We start from the raw sequence: 18831 nt of genomic DNA, 5'->3' as shown, positions 1-18831 counted from the left end.
ATAATTGTAAGTGTACGTGTGATATTTGCGCCCGCGAGCACATCACAGACTAACTTTGGAGTCTCTGTTGCGCTCGAGAAGCGTTTCATGCAACAAGGAGTTTATAAGAGCTGTACTTTTCTCTCGCTCCTACCGATTTTGTTATATTTCGCGGCTTGTGTGACGTCCCGAGACTAGAATTAATATCTCATCGATACATTGTATTTTTAAATTTTATATTTGAAATGTTCCTATTCTTGTGAGCAACTTGATGGCTTCAATTAATTAAATATATACTAAAAATGATGTAATCATTTTATTCAATTAATTTTCATCTATTTCCATGTATAGGAAATAAGAATCCAGCACTTAAATTCTAACAACATTTAAATTTATCTAATTATTTAGAGTTAAGATAGCCTGCTCAAGAAACATTTAGTGGTGATTTAGCTAGCACATAACTAGTAATAAAAGCTACGCACATTTTAATTTACTCAATTGAACTATCTCGAATCGTCAAACAAACGCAGTGAAACGAATGATGCAAGTATTTATATCAACCACAAAGACTAGCATCAAGAAAGATACAGTACTTCTACCGAGCACAAAGTACAGTCAAATATAAGTGATATTCAATGTGATGGAAATCGATTGTGTTCGATGTTTTAGATTAAAATTATATAGAAAAGCAACCAATATGGTGGAGTTTACAACAACCAATTTAGAGCTTTTATTTTAATGGAAATTTAGTTAAAAATAGAGAAAACACAATGAGCGAGGGCGAGTTATTTGATAAATAAATTGCGCCCGCGCCCAGCTCTGCTGACATAGAGGGGATCACTGTACCTGTAGCAAACAGCCATTAGTGCAAAGCATATGAAGACACCTTTCACTACGCCGACTAATATGAAAACCATGGTCAATGTGGTTAGATTGTTTGATTGGCCACCTGTGAAGAGCGTCACATGCAAACACGGATGAGAATCAACTTGTTCAGTAGCGATGAAAAGCGTCACACAGCTGAATATTAATGCGCCTTAATTGAATCAGCTAATTATTTTTCAAAGGCTATATTGTGCGAGATCCAGCTGATTAATTAATTTGCTCGGGAGGGCGTGATGTTCAGCATAATTTGCACCAAAATGCGTGAGTGAGCATGTTTATTATGCATAAAATGCACGGCAGCAAAATGTAGTGCTTTGACACAACTGATGTGCACATTGCGAATTTTCGACATTGTAGTGCAAATGAGGTGAGAACGAACGCTAAGTCAAACAGGGTTTCTGAAGATTAATTCCCACCTAGAAAAATGATCTCTTATCTCTAAAAATGCAATTATTTTGAAAAATTCTGGAATTCTGCAAAAATTGTTATAAACAAGTGGCAGCTAATGCGACTGCCACGGTTCATTTGGAAAGTGAATTCTCACCGTAGAACTTTTCTTCTCTGGTCATTTTGTCTTTGAAGTCCTCTTTGGTAGAAGTACTTCCAGGCGGGCCACCAGCGGGCGCCGGTACCGCCGTGGTTGCCCCTGACATGGGGGGCAGTTCAGAAACTTCAACCGGCACTGAGCAGTCGACGCCTGCCCAGCCGCTGTTGCAAAAGCACTTGTTCAAATTACTGCACACCTGCCGGCATCAATATTTAATTAGTCAAAATTGTTGCAGCTGTTGCTCCCACTTACCCCATTGCCAGAGCACTGCAGGTTGTTGTGATTACTCGGGCATTTGCCCTGGTCTATGTGTGGAAAAATGCTTACACACGTCTGATTCACGCATATCTGTAATGAAATCATTTTTATAAAAAGTGTTGCGATTGAAATCTTTTCAACTAACCAAATTCTCTCCACAAGGCGACCCGTCCCTGACGAGTCCCATGTCAGGGATTTCATTTGAGTTTATTGAGCCTGACGTAACTTTGCATTCAAACTCCTGTCCCTCGACTGACACGATGGTTCTGTAGTATTGCCTGTCCATGCCAGCGATGATGGGATATCTGTTTCCTCCAGCACACTGCAGCGAGCCGCACCGCACATTTCTGCACCAGGCGTGATAATTGGGAATTCTTTTACGGCACATGTTTAGTAATTCAAAACTCACTCTTTCTCGCATTTGATGAAAAAATCGCCATACTTGCCGCAGTTTCCATTCACGGAACCCTGAGAATTGAAGTGCTCGTAGCACTTGACGTCTGATTCAACGCCGCCTGAAATTTGAATTGCAAAATAACTTATTCTGCGTGCAGCCGAGTTGCTCGCGAATATTAATTCATAATCTGAATGGTAATTTTAGGTCTGCGGTTGAATAAGTTATTCAAGGGCTGCATATTTGACTATTGGAATTGCATACCGAAGCCCCAGATTTGTTCACACTGCAAATTGAGCGTGGGACAGACGCCGTTGAAGCAGTAGCCAGAGTTGGAAGCACACGGACTGCCATTCTTGCGATAGACGTCCACAGGACACTGGCCACTCTCGCCGGAGCAGAATTCGGGCAGGTCGCACTCGTTTGTCGCTTCTCGGCACGGCGTGCCTTTCGACCGCAACTGGAATAAATGGAATTGACCAATTACAGTCACAGCCTTTACATACTAATTTTAAGGAATAGAATTAAATAAAGGAGCAGAATATAAATAATTTGTATTACAACAGTTCCTAATATGAGATGAATTGATTATTTTATAAATAAAAAATTACTAAATTATAGTTAATTTAATTAATTAAAGCGTTAATAAAAATAATTGTAAAACATTGGAAAACAAATAAGAAAATTTTAAATTATTGAATGATATTTATTGTTTATTGTTAATGTTGAAGTCAGCAACATAATTATTAGTTAAGTATAAGGTTTAATGACTATTTTCTGTAATGCAGGAAACTCAATAATAGCTCGACACACACCTTCTCCATGAAAAAAGCCTGCTCTTTAAGATCACAAGACCAAATTACATCTTTTTAGAGATTTGAATTCACATATTTCTACAACTAATGCATGTGAATGATTTTTTTTGTCTGGCTACTGACTAAATTTAATGAAATTGAGGAAAGATTTTGCAGTAGCTTTTAGTTAGCGTACCATGCAGTTGTCACAACACGGCCCAGAAGCGCACTCGGACTCTTTGGTGATCTTGCACGTGAGGGGGTCGCAGCACGGGTCTTTCTCGCGACACGAATCCATTGTGCCGCAGTCGCATTCTTCACCCTCCTCGACGATCATGTTCCCGCAAGTGCGACGAATCTGCAACTGTTGCGGAAATGATCCGTAAAAATGCATTGCTTAACGGGACGTGGTGTTCACAAACCTCAATGTTGACTTCGTTTGGCTTGTTGAGCAGGCAGATGCCGTGGCCGATGCGCATTGCGTCGATGTAGTCGTTTCGGCTGCACTCGGAAAACAAGTAGGGCTGCACATTGTTGTGACCAACGATGCTCTGGGCCATTATGCACCCGTGCCACAGCGTGCACTCGCAATCTTTCCCTGCAAATGCGCAAGTGAAATTGAAAATCGGACTACAGAGAAAATTTGAGTATTACTTAATAAAATATAAAAAATTGAAAGTTGATTTCTCAAAATTTAAACTAATTTTTTTAAAACTTTTTATTTAATTTGTTTTTAATGCGGCAAGGGATTACTTATGCTTCTATTTTTTTTAGTATTTCGCTAGTTTTGTTGCTTTTTTCTTTGGTGCATTTTTACTATTCTGGTGACTAACAAAAATGTTTATTTTCAATAAAACCCGAACCAAATTGACAGGTGATAAAAAAACAAAGCGATTTATTTGTAACAGTAACGAGGTGAGCATTGAAGAAGGCTGGTAAAAAGTTTCAAAGGAAGTAATGTTTAAATTGCGTTAAGAGCAGTGCCGGGAGTTAACAAGATTTGATACTCACTACCGTCGTCGTGCCCCATGCCGATGTTGTGGCCGATCATGTGGGCCATGGTGCTGGCGAGGAGGTGCGGCTCGTACACGTTGATGTCGACGCTGATGCCGACCGACTTGGGCGTGCACACGGTGTCGGACACGGCGATGCCGCTCTCGCCGCCGGCGAAACTCTCCCCCCTGCAAAAGCAGTTGTCGTCTTTAATTAAGGAAAGAGCTCAAATATTGTTGCTCAGGCAGGCAAAGTCGGTCGAAGAAGGAGAGACTACAATTTAAATATTTGCTGCCACGCGCCGTCAACTTGGAACTCGGCACGAATCAGTGTGCAACTTTGCTGCCGAGATAATTTCGTTTGGCGCATTAATTTGCGAGCACTCACGAGAGCAGTTGGGTCGTGTCCTTCTCCACGTTGAACAGTTTGCGTGACGCGTACTCGTTGAAGTTGAGCAGGGCGCGGCTGATGTCTTGAGTGCGGTCCACCATCGCCTGGTTGGTGTTCTGCCACGTCTCGATGTACACCACTGACACTCGCGTCCGCAGCCGTTTGAAATACTGAAAAGTCAAGAGTAACGCTCAGTTGTAAAATGCTGACGCGTCCATTAACTGGTCATAAGAAGTTCATGCACTAAGTAAGGCTAAACCGGATCAATGAGAAACGCCAGGAGCATGAACAGAGACTCAAAAGTGGTATTTTGAACACGCATAAATTCAAAAGTTTTGGAAACGGAACTATCGTTTTTTTACGAAGAACTATCGTGTTTATGGAGTTAATAAATTTCTAAATGTTGGGGTTTTTGTTATCCGATAAAAAGAAAATTACGAAATTTCCGAAAATATGCACCAACAACCGAAAAGATAAAATAAGCCCCGTTCCAGAGTTATCTCTATTCAATGCTATCCTCAAATGAATAAGAATTTATGGTATTAACTTGATAATTCAATCGCTTATTTATTGCTAGTGAAAAGATCTATGCACGCTTTTATACGTACGTTATAAAATCGGAATAAAAAATAGTTTGTTATTCACATTCATTATTAAACATTTTTTGTTATTTCCTAGCCTTGAGCCTGAATAGCAAATTGATGCCATCTTCCCATGTCATCTAATCATAAAGCAAAATCTCGGCCGTCCGGATATTTTGGTCATAATTGCCGTGACAAAAGCTGAAAGAGCTAAAAGACGAAGAAACGGGCGTATATATTTGTCAAGCGTAGCGAAATCATGATTTAGCCCGGCAGAAGACCATGCACACGCTCCACTGGTCTTTTTGTCTGAAAAATCTGTTGCGTAGAGTGATTTATCTGCAGCGTGTGCTCGGCTGTTTTTTGCACGCCAACAAAGGCCAGCCAGCAGCATTCCCTCGACAGCGAGATGAGCGATAGAGGCCATTTCGCGGCACCGACACGCCTAATAATAATAATAAAGCCGGTCTGGCTGGCTGCGTGTACGCACTGCCTCCTGTACAGTGCGAGAGAGATGTGACAAAGTGGAGTAGCACCAACCCATTTTATTCCGGCCGCGCGGATCGTGCATTTTCGCATGCGGTGTCCGCCGCAGATAATCTTTCGCTGTGTATCTCTGCGTGGATGGCTTTGTGCACGCACTCGCTTTCACCACGAGGCTCGCTCGGGGTTGCCACGCTTTGGGTGAGCGAGCAATAATTCACCAATAAAAACGTTCAAATTGAAACTGTATAAACTTCTGATTGGATAATTTATGTTCTTTCACACAGTATTACAATCTGTGCCAATATTTCGTGATTGAAGTAAATTAAAAATTGTTTACAAAAGTGTCGGTTGGGCTTGATATGAAATCGAAAACTCAAATAGAGCGAAAAGCAATAAAACTGGTTCTGGTGGACATGACCGCGAGTGCGTCATATGACAAGATGTGATATGTCACAAAATGATTGTGACATGTTCATTGGAAAGAAAGACAAACGTGAATTGATATAATATACATTGCGAATTTTTATTTTAATCTCCTGACGTGTCATTTACCACGGACTGTTGAGTTCGAAATCCAGAAATAATAATTATTTTCTTTCATACTATTTACCAAGACAACCCAACTCATCCTGTAGTTGAAAAGTTCAAATTAGACAGATTTTTAATGAGAAATCTATTTCAGGCTGGGATGTTTTGCGTCTGGCATGTGACACCCCTAACACGCGTTTGATCAAAGGAGAGTGCGTGCTTTCGCTCCTCCACTCTGACAAATGAAAATGGCGCTAACGGAATCTATTATTACCACTATTCGTCAGGCAAGTGCGCTGCCAGCTTCATACAGAACTATTATCGTTAATCGGGCTTGGGAGGAACAAAAGCGGCAGGGAGGAACAAACGAAACTCACCATGTCGGCGATGTTTGCCACCTGTATGGCGTCCTGAATAACGTCCTGCCGCGAGCTGCCGTTTCTCTTTTCAAACTGAAAGCAGATGAACGTGTTGTTAGAAATTCGCTATATAAATTACAGTTTTTTTTAAAAAAACGGCTGGATTTGCTGTGATTTAAACTGGTTTTAAATAAGGATTTTTGCGAATTTAAATTTGAGGGAAATGATTTTTGCACGTCCTCGTAATGTAATCCAGCTGTCTCAAACTCAGAGCCTGAGACATTCTCAACGAACGTACAGATTTTGCGCGAGCCAGCTAATTTGGAAGTATTATTATCTCTAAGCGCCTCAGGCGATAAAGACGGAAAAAGCTTTTGTGTGGATGTCTTATTTTAGAGCTTCGCCTTCGGGAGTTTAGGGTAAATTATTCTTGGGTTTCGACGCTTTTAGTCGATTACAATGTTTTTGCAATACAAGCATGCTCCGATAATCCTCAAAAACACATGTTGTTAAGAGTGACTGTGAGAATTAGTTAGTCAGAAAAGTTTATAAATATAATTTTTAAAAATACATTATCTTATTTCAACATTTTCTTTTAAATTTCTCCCAAAATAGATTTTTAATTAACAATCGTACTTCTCCCAAGATGCGGAATGTAAAATATGGGTGGTTAAAAGGACACTAATCATATGTAAATCTTGAATATAAATGGAGAAGTGATTTTGTTGACTGTATTTTTTAAATGAATTCCCCCATGAAGTTCATATTCCTGTTTAAATTTAAAATTGATTTATTATTTCAACTTAAAAAATATGTTTTTAATATTATTTATAATTATTTATCAGACATTTTCATTATAACAGGGTGTATCAGGGATATTCACCATGGCTTTGTCCAGGACGAGCGCCGTCTCGATGTACTTGGTGGCGTCACGCACGTCCCTGGGCATCCTGCTGGGGGCGGAGGGGGCGGCCTCCCTGGTGAACTTCTTCTTGAGGCGCCACTCGATGTTGACGTTGTTGGCGCAGCCCTTGTGCTGCTTTGTGCGCGCCTCAAATATCACGTGTGGATGCTTCTGCTAAAGAAAGGAAAGCTGTGCAGCAATCATAATCGAAACAACACCTCGCTCGCTCGCCTCGCTTCGCCTCGCCTTCCACTCACAGTCGGCCGACGCGTTTGCCTCTAATTATTCTGCTCGCCTGCTTGTCTCTAATTCGAGCGAGCAGCCGCAAAAGCGAGCGGCGACAACCGGCAAGTCTGCAAGCCTGCACGACGCCCGCCGACGACGACGACGGCTCGCACTCGAGCAGAGAGAATTATGTGCCAAGAAATTACGCTTTAATGAGAAAGGACAAGTACTAGTGGCGGCGACAGCGCGACTGCTGCGCGAGAGGGCTTTTGTCGCCTGCTACCCGCAGGGATTTGCAGTTGGGCATAATTGAGGCTGCCAGCACCGAATCTATCCTTTGTATCTGCGATTTTCCCGGTCATTCTATTCTCAAGGAAATTAGTCAGTCGAACCCCACATACGCGCCGGTAACTGACAATATCAAATATCTATACAAACTCGAGCATCCTAAACGCAAACAACAGTGAAATCCATGCCACGTAAGAATATTATGACAGCAACGGCTGCCTTGTTTGCTTTTCCACGAACACGGAGAGATGTTCGCCCAAAATACCGAGACAGAATGCTAACGGGGTGATGTAACAAAAAATGTTATCTTCTTTTGTTATCTCCTCTCTTTGAACACGAAGTGCAGACCTTGTCAAGCTGATAAAGTTCCCGCGAAAAAATTTATTCCCGGCTTTGTACCTGACATAGGAGCAAAAAATAAGCTCGAGGAATTTCAATCGCACCAATTAAGCGGCACACCGAATTATTTACATTAATGAATAATCTCATAATGCGTCCAAAACTGAAAAGAAGTGAGCCGTAAAATCATAACGTATTTATCAAGTGAAAAATGAAAATTGCAACTGAAAAGGGTGATAAATTGCATTGATGTAGCAAATCCAATTCAATTTGAATGCCAATAATTTCCCGCTTTAATGAACATCTCCCTCGAAATTTTCAAAATCCGATTCAGCGGCAGACCGGCGTCGTGCAAATTTTCCGTGCGAGATCCGATTACGCTCTGCGTTTAATATTCGGATCACGCGCAAACTGCGCATTAGAGGACTGCTGTTGCGCTCGCTGCTGCGTGTGTTTGTGCTTTTCGTCTGCAGTAATTATGAGACAAAGCCCTCACCACTAATTTGTGTCCCCAGCGTGCAGCTGAGACACTGCTGCGCGGAACGCCACTAGGAGCAAACCGCTGCTGATTTCTTGGCGTCGCCACTTATGCCGCGCAATAGACGTTTTAGAATGGCAGTTCACTTAAAAGTTATGTTTAATTTACTTTTCAAGACATAGACAAATTTCCTGAGGTGCACTTTTTAAGTTCGCTCATTTACTTCAGTGGCTAGTAAATAAAGGTTGATCTGTTATTGATTAGATTTTTTTATTTCGTTATTTGACCTGACTAATCTTAGGGTATTTAGGCTTTTACTGGATCAGGTTATTTAAAATATCCAATTATTCAATTTTAAAATCAATAGTTTTTAATTTTATTCCATTTTCATTAAAATCACAGTTTAACCATTGCTCAGAGGTTGAATGATGCCCATTTTCTATTGAATTTTTAATTATTTCAATATGCTGCTGCTCTCTTTGTTGTGCCAGCCATGAATAAATGAATCGACTCCGCCGGCGGTGGCAGGAATGAGAGCGAGCGAGATGGGGCAAGAGCAAGAAACGGCAGCAGCAGCAGGCAACTTTTGTCGCAGCGCTTGAGCTATTATTTTATTTCTCGCCACTTTCTTGCCTAGCAATTTTCATTTGGAGCGTGCGTGTCGGCCTAATAGAGAGAGCAGCAGCTCTTTTCGCAAGTCGACAGAAAGAAAATTCCGCTCACTCACTACATTTCTCAGCCGGCAAAGTTTTGTGTGTTCTCCCACTCGCTTGCCGCTCGTTGTTAATAATTCTCTGTTGGGGGAAATTTACTTCCTGTTTTGCTCGCGGAAACTTCGGAAAAATTTATGCCTCCCATTCCGCCATTTCACCTTTTTGAGCGAGTGCGTGTGTCTCGTTTCGCAAATGGCGGACAATTTTACAAAATAAATTAATACCCAACGCTCCTGGGTGGATTCGCTTTTCTTGGAAATGCCATCATACTCATCATTGATTTTAATTGAAAAGTGGCGCTTTGCTTTTTTACCTTGAATTATTTTTTACCGAACTTGATGGAAATAAAAAAAAAGTTTTTTATTAACATATAGATGTCAGGCTAATTAGATTTTTTTTTGCAGAGAGATTCGCACTCTCATGAAAAAAGTACTGCTTCATTATTTATAAATATCAATCCGTCAAAACGGCATGTGGCAACGATAAACAATTATCTCAGAATTGAGTGGTTTCATAGATTGGTGGCTCTGAGGACATACCATGTCAAGAGTGCGCTCGAACGCCTTGCCTTAACCGTGGGATAACTTTCGCTCTCCCCTTCGTACTCCGCTGGGGGAAGAATGCAATAAAAAATAATAACAGCATGCCAATCTAGAAGCTGAACGGCCAAACAAAGCCTATCATTTATCAATATTGGTCCAGTCCGGCTCATTGACCGACGCAGTGGACGAGCGGGAATTCCTAATTCTTCCCCGGACACCGCATCGAGGCGGCGCGAGCGATGCAGACAAAAACATAAAAAAGTTATGGCCACCGCTTTACTCTTCGTGCTTCGAAATTTATGATTTGCAGCAGCACTCGATTTTTATATACGCGTTTGTGCCCGGCTGCTTTTTTGTTGCGATGCCCGTGCGATTTCTCTAGCCATCTTCTCTAGCCTCTTGCTCAAAAGGCGGCTTTGAAGTTGCTGCACTTGGCCCGGGTACGTAAAGGGTCACAATTACACGCGCGCGTCGCAGTTGACGTGAAAAGCAGGCGAGTGACTGGCCGAGCGTTATGTAACACGCCACGGCACCGAGCGAAAGAGAAACTTTGGCACTTGGCTTACAAGGACCCTATCTGCCCTTAGCTGCTGCTGCTGACTGCGCCCGGCTCGAGGAATCTGACAAGGAAGCAATTACTAATTCCTCGGGAGGAAACGTCCCCCCCCCCCAAAGCTACAAGTATAAGCAGGCCGACACGACCTACAGAATCGCACGCTCGGGAATATGACCTCATTTGCGCAAATGACCGTGCTTTGCTTAAAATTAACATACAAGAAATTTTACATATTTAGAAAAGGGTAGTTTAAATTAAAAGTTTTTCCAACATTTAGTGGTCAACAAATTTATGCAACAAAAATTAGAACAAGTATTTTTCTGTAGAAATTTTCAGTAAGAAAATTAATGGTTCTAGGCCATTTGAAGAGAAAAATAATTATGCAAAGTGTGACATTATTTTTATAGAAATAAGAGTGAAATTATTTTCTTCTTTGAAGGATGTTTGGAGCGATTGTTATCTGTTATCTTTTGCTTGGTTTTGGTCCAGGAACGAAAGGTAGTGTCAATTTGGCCAAAAGGGTAATAAATTTTTAATTCAGATTTTTTGTTGAGACAAAAACCTTACTCCACGTCAGCTATTGATTACGAATTAAGCCTCTCTGAATGAATTTACTTGAATTTCCTGAACTCGTATTCCTTTATGGCTTCATGAATTATGAATGCAGCCAAGAAGAAATAGTTTTTATATCTCGCTAAAAGCATCCGCAGCCAGCGCCACCCAAAGTTTCGTCGGCTAACAACTCTTGCGAACTGATAAAATTTGAGCACGCAGGTACGTAATAGAAAATGAATGTAGTTGGCAGGCCAGAAGTGCTTCTCGCAAGATGGTTAGGCCGTCCGTTCGTCCGTCTGCTAAGAATTCCGCGTGTGTAGCGCCGGTGGGCACTTCATCTTCTTTATACGATATCCAAATATGCACGTGCGAGAACACATTGTGCGAATCGCCGGTGATTAAATTGGACGACGGCCTTTCGCAGACAGAAATCCGGCCCGGAAATGAGCTCGATTTTGAATTTACGATTGGGTCGCTTTTATGGCGCCGCTGTCCAAGTCGCGTCCGACGCACAAAGCGAATTTTTAACGGCACTCAAGTTTCCCCATGCAAAAGCGGATGTGTGTGCTTTTGTACGGGGGAATTTGAGAGAAAGATATGGGCCGCGTACACTTTTATCTCGTTAATTCAGAGTGGCCGTTGACAGGAAGACGTGTTTTGACGCGGTGACCACCTCGAATATGGGCCGAGGTGTCAGTTCTCTCTTTGTTCCTAAAATATATAAAACTAGAAAAATCAGAAGACATCTTGCTGGAATAGTGTATGGTTTAAACTAAAACAAAATTAATAAAAACACACACGCAGATTTTATTAAAAAAAAAACAAGTGAAAATGCGATAATTTGAAGCATGCTGCTTGCTCGCATTAAAACATTTTACGTCACGTAAATGGATGACAATTATTTCTTTAAATTGATTGGAAAATTGCTACTTCATGTGATGGAAGAAGAATGGAAAATGCATATTTTTAGCTCTTCAAATTAGACTCGATTTTCTATCTTTGAGATTTGATCGATTTTATAAGGCATCGTAATTTTGAAAATATTTTCTTAGTTTCCAATAAATGCCACACGACCACTGTCCAAAATATTTGGCACATTATCCGGCTCTTCGCAGTTTGTCGTGAGATGGGCCCACCTTTTTGACGGGTTTCACTAACAAAGGCAGTTTAATAAAGTCGTCGGTGAAAAGGCAACGAAGGGGCAGCAGTTGTTGTAGGTTTTTCCCGGCAAAGGCCGCCCTTTGCTGGGCTCAGACGCGTTCGATTTGCATACGACTAATGCAGCATCCGGCAGCGAGCCCAGCAGCACCTTGCAGAAGGGCGGCCGCCGCGGCTGGCAGGCCAATTTGCGGCGCACAAAAGCAGCCGGAGGCTGTTGCCATGCCGACGCCGGTGCCGTAAAAAGCGACCGAATCGGGGCCGACGAGCGTCCGCCTGACGCAGATGGGGAGAGAGAGAGAGAGAGAGAGATTCGGTACGTATGTTTTGTTTATTTTGCCAAATAACAGGGTGTGTTTGCGCAATCAACGCGGTCGCGGGTTATTCATTATTATTTGCCTACACTGTTAGTCAATATTGGGTGGGTACTGCTGTGTGTGTGTGGCGGTGGTGGTAAAGCCGAAAAACGTGGCGCATTGCTTTAACTACTCTACAAAATCTGCCCGTCAATTGCATTGGTTGGATACATTTGGCAAACATCGTTGGATCAACTATGATATGCCGACAAACAAAGAAAGCGAATCCAAACATTTTGAAAATATGATAAGCTTTGGGATGAAAAAATCAAGTGAAAATTATAGAACTTTCAAATTTGATTTAAATTTAATGAATAAAATCCGCAGAGTGTGGAGATGTGATTTATGTTTGCTTTGAAAAGAGTTGAAATTGCCTCAATACTTTTTAATATGATTTATAATTTAAAAAGTTCCTGCCCAAATTAAGCATGAAAATTCAAGACCTAATTTCATCATTATGTGGAACAGGGAAAACTCAAAGCTTGAAGCAAATAGGAAAAAAGTCAAGTACAAAAAATTCAAATGCCGTATTTCGTAACTGCATTAAATTGTACGACATATTTGCACAAAGTCTACGTGCGTCAATTTAGACTTCTATTTAATTTCTACCTTGTTGCAGACTGTGCATTCAACCGAATGAATTGTGTATGAGACACTTCAGCTGTCTTTTTCCGCGCACATTAAAAAATAAAAACACTTAACTTAATGAATCGTGACCCAGAAAACTGCGCATTTGTTATGAAAACGACGCCATTTGCTATTTTTACTCGGAAATGTGCAAGTATAGCGCAAGTCTTTTAATTGCAACGGGCGAGAGGTGAAATCCACGTTTTTCGCATTTTCCCTGTGTTGCTTGTGCAGGCGGGTGGGCACACGCTCTAACCGAATCGTAATTAGCAGCGAGCGCTTGCTTGCTTGTCAGGTGCTGCATTTCCAGTTTTATCCCGGCGGCAGTAGCTGTAATTACCCCGAACCGGAGTTGGAGAATGGTACAGCAAGCGAGCAAGCGTGTCGAGCCCGACGAGCGGAAATTTAATATAAATATAATTAAAAACGGCTGTTTGAGCGTAATCAAGCTCGCCCAGTTTTTTAGTATTGCGGCGGGTCGTGCACTCTCGGTGCTCGTTAGCGAGAAAAACCGGAACGAAGTAAGCTTTCCTCTTAATCTGCATAGCGCGCGCAAAGGAAACATTATGAAATACATTTTTTAACGTGGATTATTCGTAAACCACAAAAATATTTTGGTATTTAAATACACAACACGCTTGAATTTTCATTGATGCTGTGAGATAAAATAAATATCAATAGATAATTCTATTTTGGTTTCGTATCATGTCAATTTGAGCAGAGAAACAAACAAAAGAAATTAAAAATAGGCAAAAGTGAAAATTCCTGCTATTTTTCCTTCAGAAATAAATAGCTTTCAGAGTCTGGATGAAAATAAAAAGAAAAAAAATTGTTTTTACAGTCCACAGCCGAAAATTTAAAAAAGGATCTCAAACCACAAACCATATAGGGCAGGAAAGTGTCCTTAAAAAGGATTAGTCGCTTCAGCGTAGGCAACAAACACCGTTGGGGTTGCCTCACGCTTTGAAGGCAGATTCGATAACGCGGCGGCTGTCCAAGAGTTCGTTTGACCGTCTAGTTGACGTAATGGTCGCACACGCAACATTTTGCTCCGGCCGAAATTGAATCTGCCCGGCAAAGGCTATGCAACGCGCATCACACGCGCGTCCGACAAAAAGCCCACCTGCCCGCCGTCAACAGTCTGGCTCTGGCGGCCAGAGCAAATATGGCGGCCGCAGGTTTGCAAGACGGCTGGGTGGCTGGTCGTGCGAAGAAGACGCGCGCTCTTATTGGTATCCAGCTTTATGAGAGTTTACTCAAAAGGGTGGCGCTCGCTCGCCCGGACGGTAAACAAGCGCAGCGGCCTGTCGAGTTGCAGGCACACGCACCCCGGCGACGGGCGGGCAGTGCGAAATCTTGCCAACAATCTACGCTCATAGATCTAAAAGATGGTTTCATAGAACTTTGAAAACGGGAGGAGATCAAAATTTCTCTCCTTCTCTGACAGATGAGAAGAGCCCAGTATGCCGTATGCTTATGCTTATTGAAGTCTAAGAAGTATTTCGAGTTGCGTTAAATATATCATGTTAGAGTGAGCAGTTTAATATTAGGTGATTTTTCAGAAAATTTCTGATCTGTAAGAAAACATAGACAAAAATAATAATCATGCTCTGAATGTGTTAGAGATCAGCAATATCAACCAATTCTGTGTAGCATGCGCAGTGATATATTTTGTGATTTGGCTTTTAACTGTGGCGCCTTCTCGCCACTACTGTCCTAACAACTGTATCGCTAGGTGGCAGTAAAAAGGTGTGCGACAAGCAATGCACCCTTACTGCGCCTTCTCCCCCACTGCACTTAAAGAAGACTTCTCCGACCGCTTCGCAACAACAATTAATTATTTTTAGGCTTTTTTAAGGTTGAATCGAACTATTTTTTAGTACCATTTGACGCGGCCAGTGATTACAGCTTAAATAAGGCATGCATAATTACAGCGAAGGATTTTTTAAAGAAATAATTTTTACTCTTCTGTCAAAAATCTAGATAAATGACTATCTTGACAGCCAAGCAGTTTTAGTATTATAATTTTTCAGCCGGGAGTCTACTATTGTGAATTTATTATAGTAGTTGTACATAAATGCGGAACTCCTACTATCACGAGGCATGAAATATTTTAATTATTAACAGGAAAAATCCATACCATGTTTTGTCACAAACTGTGGCCCTTATATTGTCAGCCAGATAAGCAAACCCAACCCAGTTTAAATCTTTTGGCCATACGTTCCACCAAAAATGTCACCCCCCTCTAGATTCGTAAGAGACTTAAACCTACCCCAGAGATATTACATGTATCTGACATCGCCCGCACTTCCTGCTGAGGGCCGATCAGAAATTGAATATGCTCGAATAAAATTTTCCACGTTTCCAAGTTTCCGCGCCGCCTGCCTGCTGAAGGTGATTCAGCGAGAACGTGTCGACGCAGAAAGAGAGAGAGAGAGAATCGTCGTCAGGCAGTGAGTCGCGATAATAATTACATCAAGCTGCTGGTGACAGCGAAAACTCGCGCCTCGCCTGCATGTATTTTACGCTGGTGGCGCTGGCTCTTAAACGACTTGTCACTCGGCGCCTTCGCCTTCGGAAAAACGCTACGTGTCAGCGTTTTCTCTTTCATGCGCTAGGCAAGCAGCCAGCCAGCCAGCCGGTCGGCTTATTTACAACTTTTCAGCGCCACTCAGCCGACACGTCGTTTTCGCGAGCAATCAATTAGCTTTTCTGCAAACGAACTCCGCGGCAAAAAAAATAACTCGGCGCTCCATCAAAGCGGCAATGCTGCGTCAAAGGCCAATCACAAGCGGCGCCAATTTTCCGCAACGGAATTTTAATAGGGTCGGCACTGTTTAGTGAATATATGTGCTTAGTGTATGTATTTGAGGAACAAATGCTTGCAAACTAGGCAGCACCTACGCCCACGAAAACGATGTCGTCATTAGCGAACTCCTCATCGATCTCTCCGTGAGTAGGAAAACTTCGGAGTTTGCGAACTTCTATTTCTGCCAGCTCCCGAATTTCTTTTTGACAGAAAAGGTATATCTGGAAATTCATGACTCAGCAGATTGTTTTGCTGATGGGCAAGTTGTAATTAGATTCATTTCCGAAAATCACACTACTTGACAAAACAGAAGCCAGAGGTGGGAAGCGGACAAAATAAATTATTTGATGCAGTGTCTATTAAATGAAATGAATTGAGAGTGAGAGTTTTTATTAGTTTCTTAGAATAAGAAAAAATCGCTGGGTTAAGAAAGCTACCCTAAAAAATTATGGTCAATTTGGCGAGAGGAATCCAAAGCACATCTTATTTTTTAAATTGCTGTGAGGGCTTTGTAGAAAAGAATTATTTTATTTTTATTTTTTTCCTCTCAACTGTAGATCCCATGCCAGTTTATTGTTGATAACGGCGACAGTACAGCGTGGCTACCCAGAGGGACGAGCGGGAGAGCGAGAGAGTTACCCTCTTGCTCGCGTGCCGTCAGGAGAGCGAATGTGTGGGTGCGAGCAGGTCATGTGCTCGCGAGAGGGAGGCTCTTGCGTTGCCTTTTTTGATACCTGAGTTTCTCCCTCCACTCTCCCCTGTGGGCGTCCGAAAGTTCACGTCTTTACATATCGGTGCACAACAATTATTAATGCGATCGTAGTATCGACAGGTAAAACCCTGACAATTGCACAACCAGAAATTTTTCCACCATTCTCTTAGTGAAAATTTTGATGACTTTGTTAAATATCAATCGACCCGTGAATTACGCTCTAGAATAAAAACGTAAAGAGAGATGTCTGAGGAAAAATTAAAAGCAGAGCTCATCATTACGCAGCAAGAGATGCTGGAAGGCAGCACGCCGCGGGCCTAATGGCCTGTGATAAAGCTCAATAAACAAACTCTAACGTGTCTGCGTTCGCAGCGTGAGGGAGAATTCAGCAAGCTTATTTTGCGCCGCGAGAGAGAAAGAGACTGGGAAAAATTCACGTCAGCACGCGTTAATATCGGGAACGTGTTGTTGCTGCTCTTTTGTCTCCACTCACGAGCTGGTTCGCCATAAACTCGGCCTTCTGATGCTGCTACTCGCCATTTTTATTGCACGTGCGGCGACGGGTGTACTGCCAAAGCCCTCTGACCCCGAAGGAGCCGAAAGATTCCGCACGTTTGGCCCTCAATGAAGAAAAGGGTTCGCGGCTGCTACACTGCTGCTGCCGAGGCGCTTTTTGACGAGTTTGCTGGCCGGCCCGACTTTCCCGATAAGGGGATTTCAATCACGCAAGTATTCGCCTCTCGGCGGATGGGATTCGCAAAAGTTAAGCAAGAGCAGCTTTCTCTCCGCTGTACGGGCACACACAACTCGCCAACATTCCGATCGGAATAGAACTCTAATGCAATCTCCAGTTCAGGCCAATCCTCTAGTGTCAATGCGCAAAAATAGCACCAGCCCGACGAGAGCGAGTGTGTGTTCATTGCGGCAAAAATGAGGAAGGAACGTTTGCTTTGAAGCGAAAAACTGGTGAGCGTAATATCTGCTGAACAAACAACACTCAGAGAAATGACAAAAACTTATGACACCATTGCCGAATGTCGAGCACCTTGTTTGCTTGGGATGGCTACTCAAATAAATTACAGCAGCTCCGTATTATGGGAAATTTGTGGTTTGTCGAGGAGCCTGCTGATTAACGATCTTCCAAACTATCCCACCGAAGGTCGGTTAGCCAAAAATCTCGAGAGCTCCGCAAGTCCGTATTCTCTAGCCTGGTCGGAGATTAGAGCAGGAACAATCAAATTGGTTTGCAATTTCAATCGTGGCAACAAAATATTAATGAATTGAGCGGATCAATGCAATTACCAATTTAGATCGCTATATACTAATAACCATATGGTTACATAGTAATTATTTGTAAAGTCGATGGCGGTGGGTGCAATGCAGGTGGGCAGGATCCAGCTGACCAATTTTGCCGCAACCGGTCTGGGAAATTGGTTGTTGACGCGAGTGGCAATTTCTCGTCGGTTTTCGGGGTGGGCCTCGTGGGTTTAGCGGGCTGGCGGGCACGAGTGGAAAGTCCAGGGATTACAAACACCACGTTATAATTGCGCCTTATCCACTGGTGGCAGCGTCGGCAGATGAGGGATTATGCAGATAGGCGGAACGCACTACTTATAATTTGCTGCTAATGGCGCCGCAGAGAGGCCGCTGAGTTCCGCCGCGCTCGTTTTCACCGGATTAGGGCGGAAAAACACCGGCGAAGTCCGGTCTGGCCGACCTGTCCGGCGGAGCGGCAGAAAAAAGCTGTGCCCGACAACGGCCAAATAAGATATCGGAAACCAATCGTTTGCCTGCCAAGCCGGTGGTGATTGAGTTGCAGTATCGGAAGAATGAAAAAAAGAAAGAAACGGCTGACTGACAGACAGGACGAGCGAGGCCTCTCGGAACAAATATATGCACGCCGCCAGGCGCCTCGCTACTATGGCCTTCCCGGCCTTACACTTTTGACACATATCCAGCAGTGTCTTTTATGTACTTTCTATATCGGTCAAGTCAACATCTGTAGACCGAGTCGAACGATGGCAGTAATTACAGCTGTATTGCGCTGGTGTATAGAAAATAACAAAAAGGTCAGAGGTTATATATTGTGTTTTTTCCAAGAAATAAATAAAGCAATTCTGCTCTCTGTTTGTTAGCAGATTGTTAGCAACGGTCTGGAAGTCTCTATCACGTTCTAAAAAATAACGTTCCTCCAACTACGTCTAGAATTCTGTGTGAATTCCAATTTAATCATTGGTAATTATTTTAAAATTGCATCGGTGCCTGTTTTAATTATAATTAAGTTTTGTTGAAGTTCTGAAGGGACGTGTATGGACGGCCCTGGTTTACCCTATGCAAATGAATCAATTGATCATACAATATGGGATAATATGTAT

At 42.5% G+C, this 18831-nt stretch overlaps 1 protein-coding gene across 11 annotated transcripts in view; it reads right to left on the bottom strand.

Moving 5' to 3' along the window:
• Window positions 1-18831, bottom strand: part of mmd (mind-meld) — a 227654-nt gene that overhangs the window by 13529 nt on the left and 195294 nt on the right. For 8 of the 11 annotated variants that reach the window (XM_065485337.1, XM_065485341.1, XM_065485344.1 and 5 more), the window contains 12 exons: window positions 7078-7272; window positions 6213-6287; window positions 4238-4410; window positions 3869-4038; window positions 3280-3455; window positions 3054-3221; window positions 2328-2523; window positions 2079-2184; window positions 1815-2016; window positions 1664-1759; window positions 1409-1607; window positions 826-928 (listed from right to left, as the gene is read on the bottom strand). In XM_065485337.1, the coding sequence (XP_065341409.1) occupies window positions 826-928; window positions 1409-1607; window positions 1664-1759; window positions 1815-2016; window positions 2079-2184; window positions 2328-2523; window positions 3054-3221; window positions 3280-3455; window positions 3869-4038; window positions 4238-4410; window positions 6213-6287; window positions 7078-7272 (1859 nt within the window). The remainder of the gene's footprint in view (window positions 1-825; window positions 929-1408; window positions 1608-1663; window positions 1760-1814; window positions 2017-2078; window positions 2185-2327; window positions 2524-3053; window positions 3222-3279; window positions 3456-3868; window positions 4039-4237; window positions 4411-6212; window positions 6288-7077; window positions 7273-18831) is intronic. The other 3 variants (XM_065485338.1, XM_065485342.1, XM_065485339.1) reach the window with 2 other exon arrangements.

Source organism: Cloeon dipterum, chromosome 3 (genome assembly GCF_949628265.1).
Source record: "Cloeon dipterum chromosome 3, ieCloDipt1.1, whole genome shotgun sequence".
Lineage (NCBI taxonomy): Eukaryota > Metazoa > Arthropoda > Insecta > Ephemeroptera > Baetidae > Cloeon > Cloeon dipterum.
The sequence above is the reverse complement of the archived record's forward strand: the minus strand, read 5'-3'. Positions and strand labels throughout refer to the sequence as shown.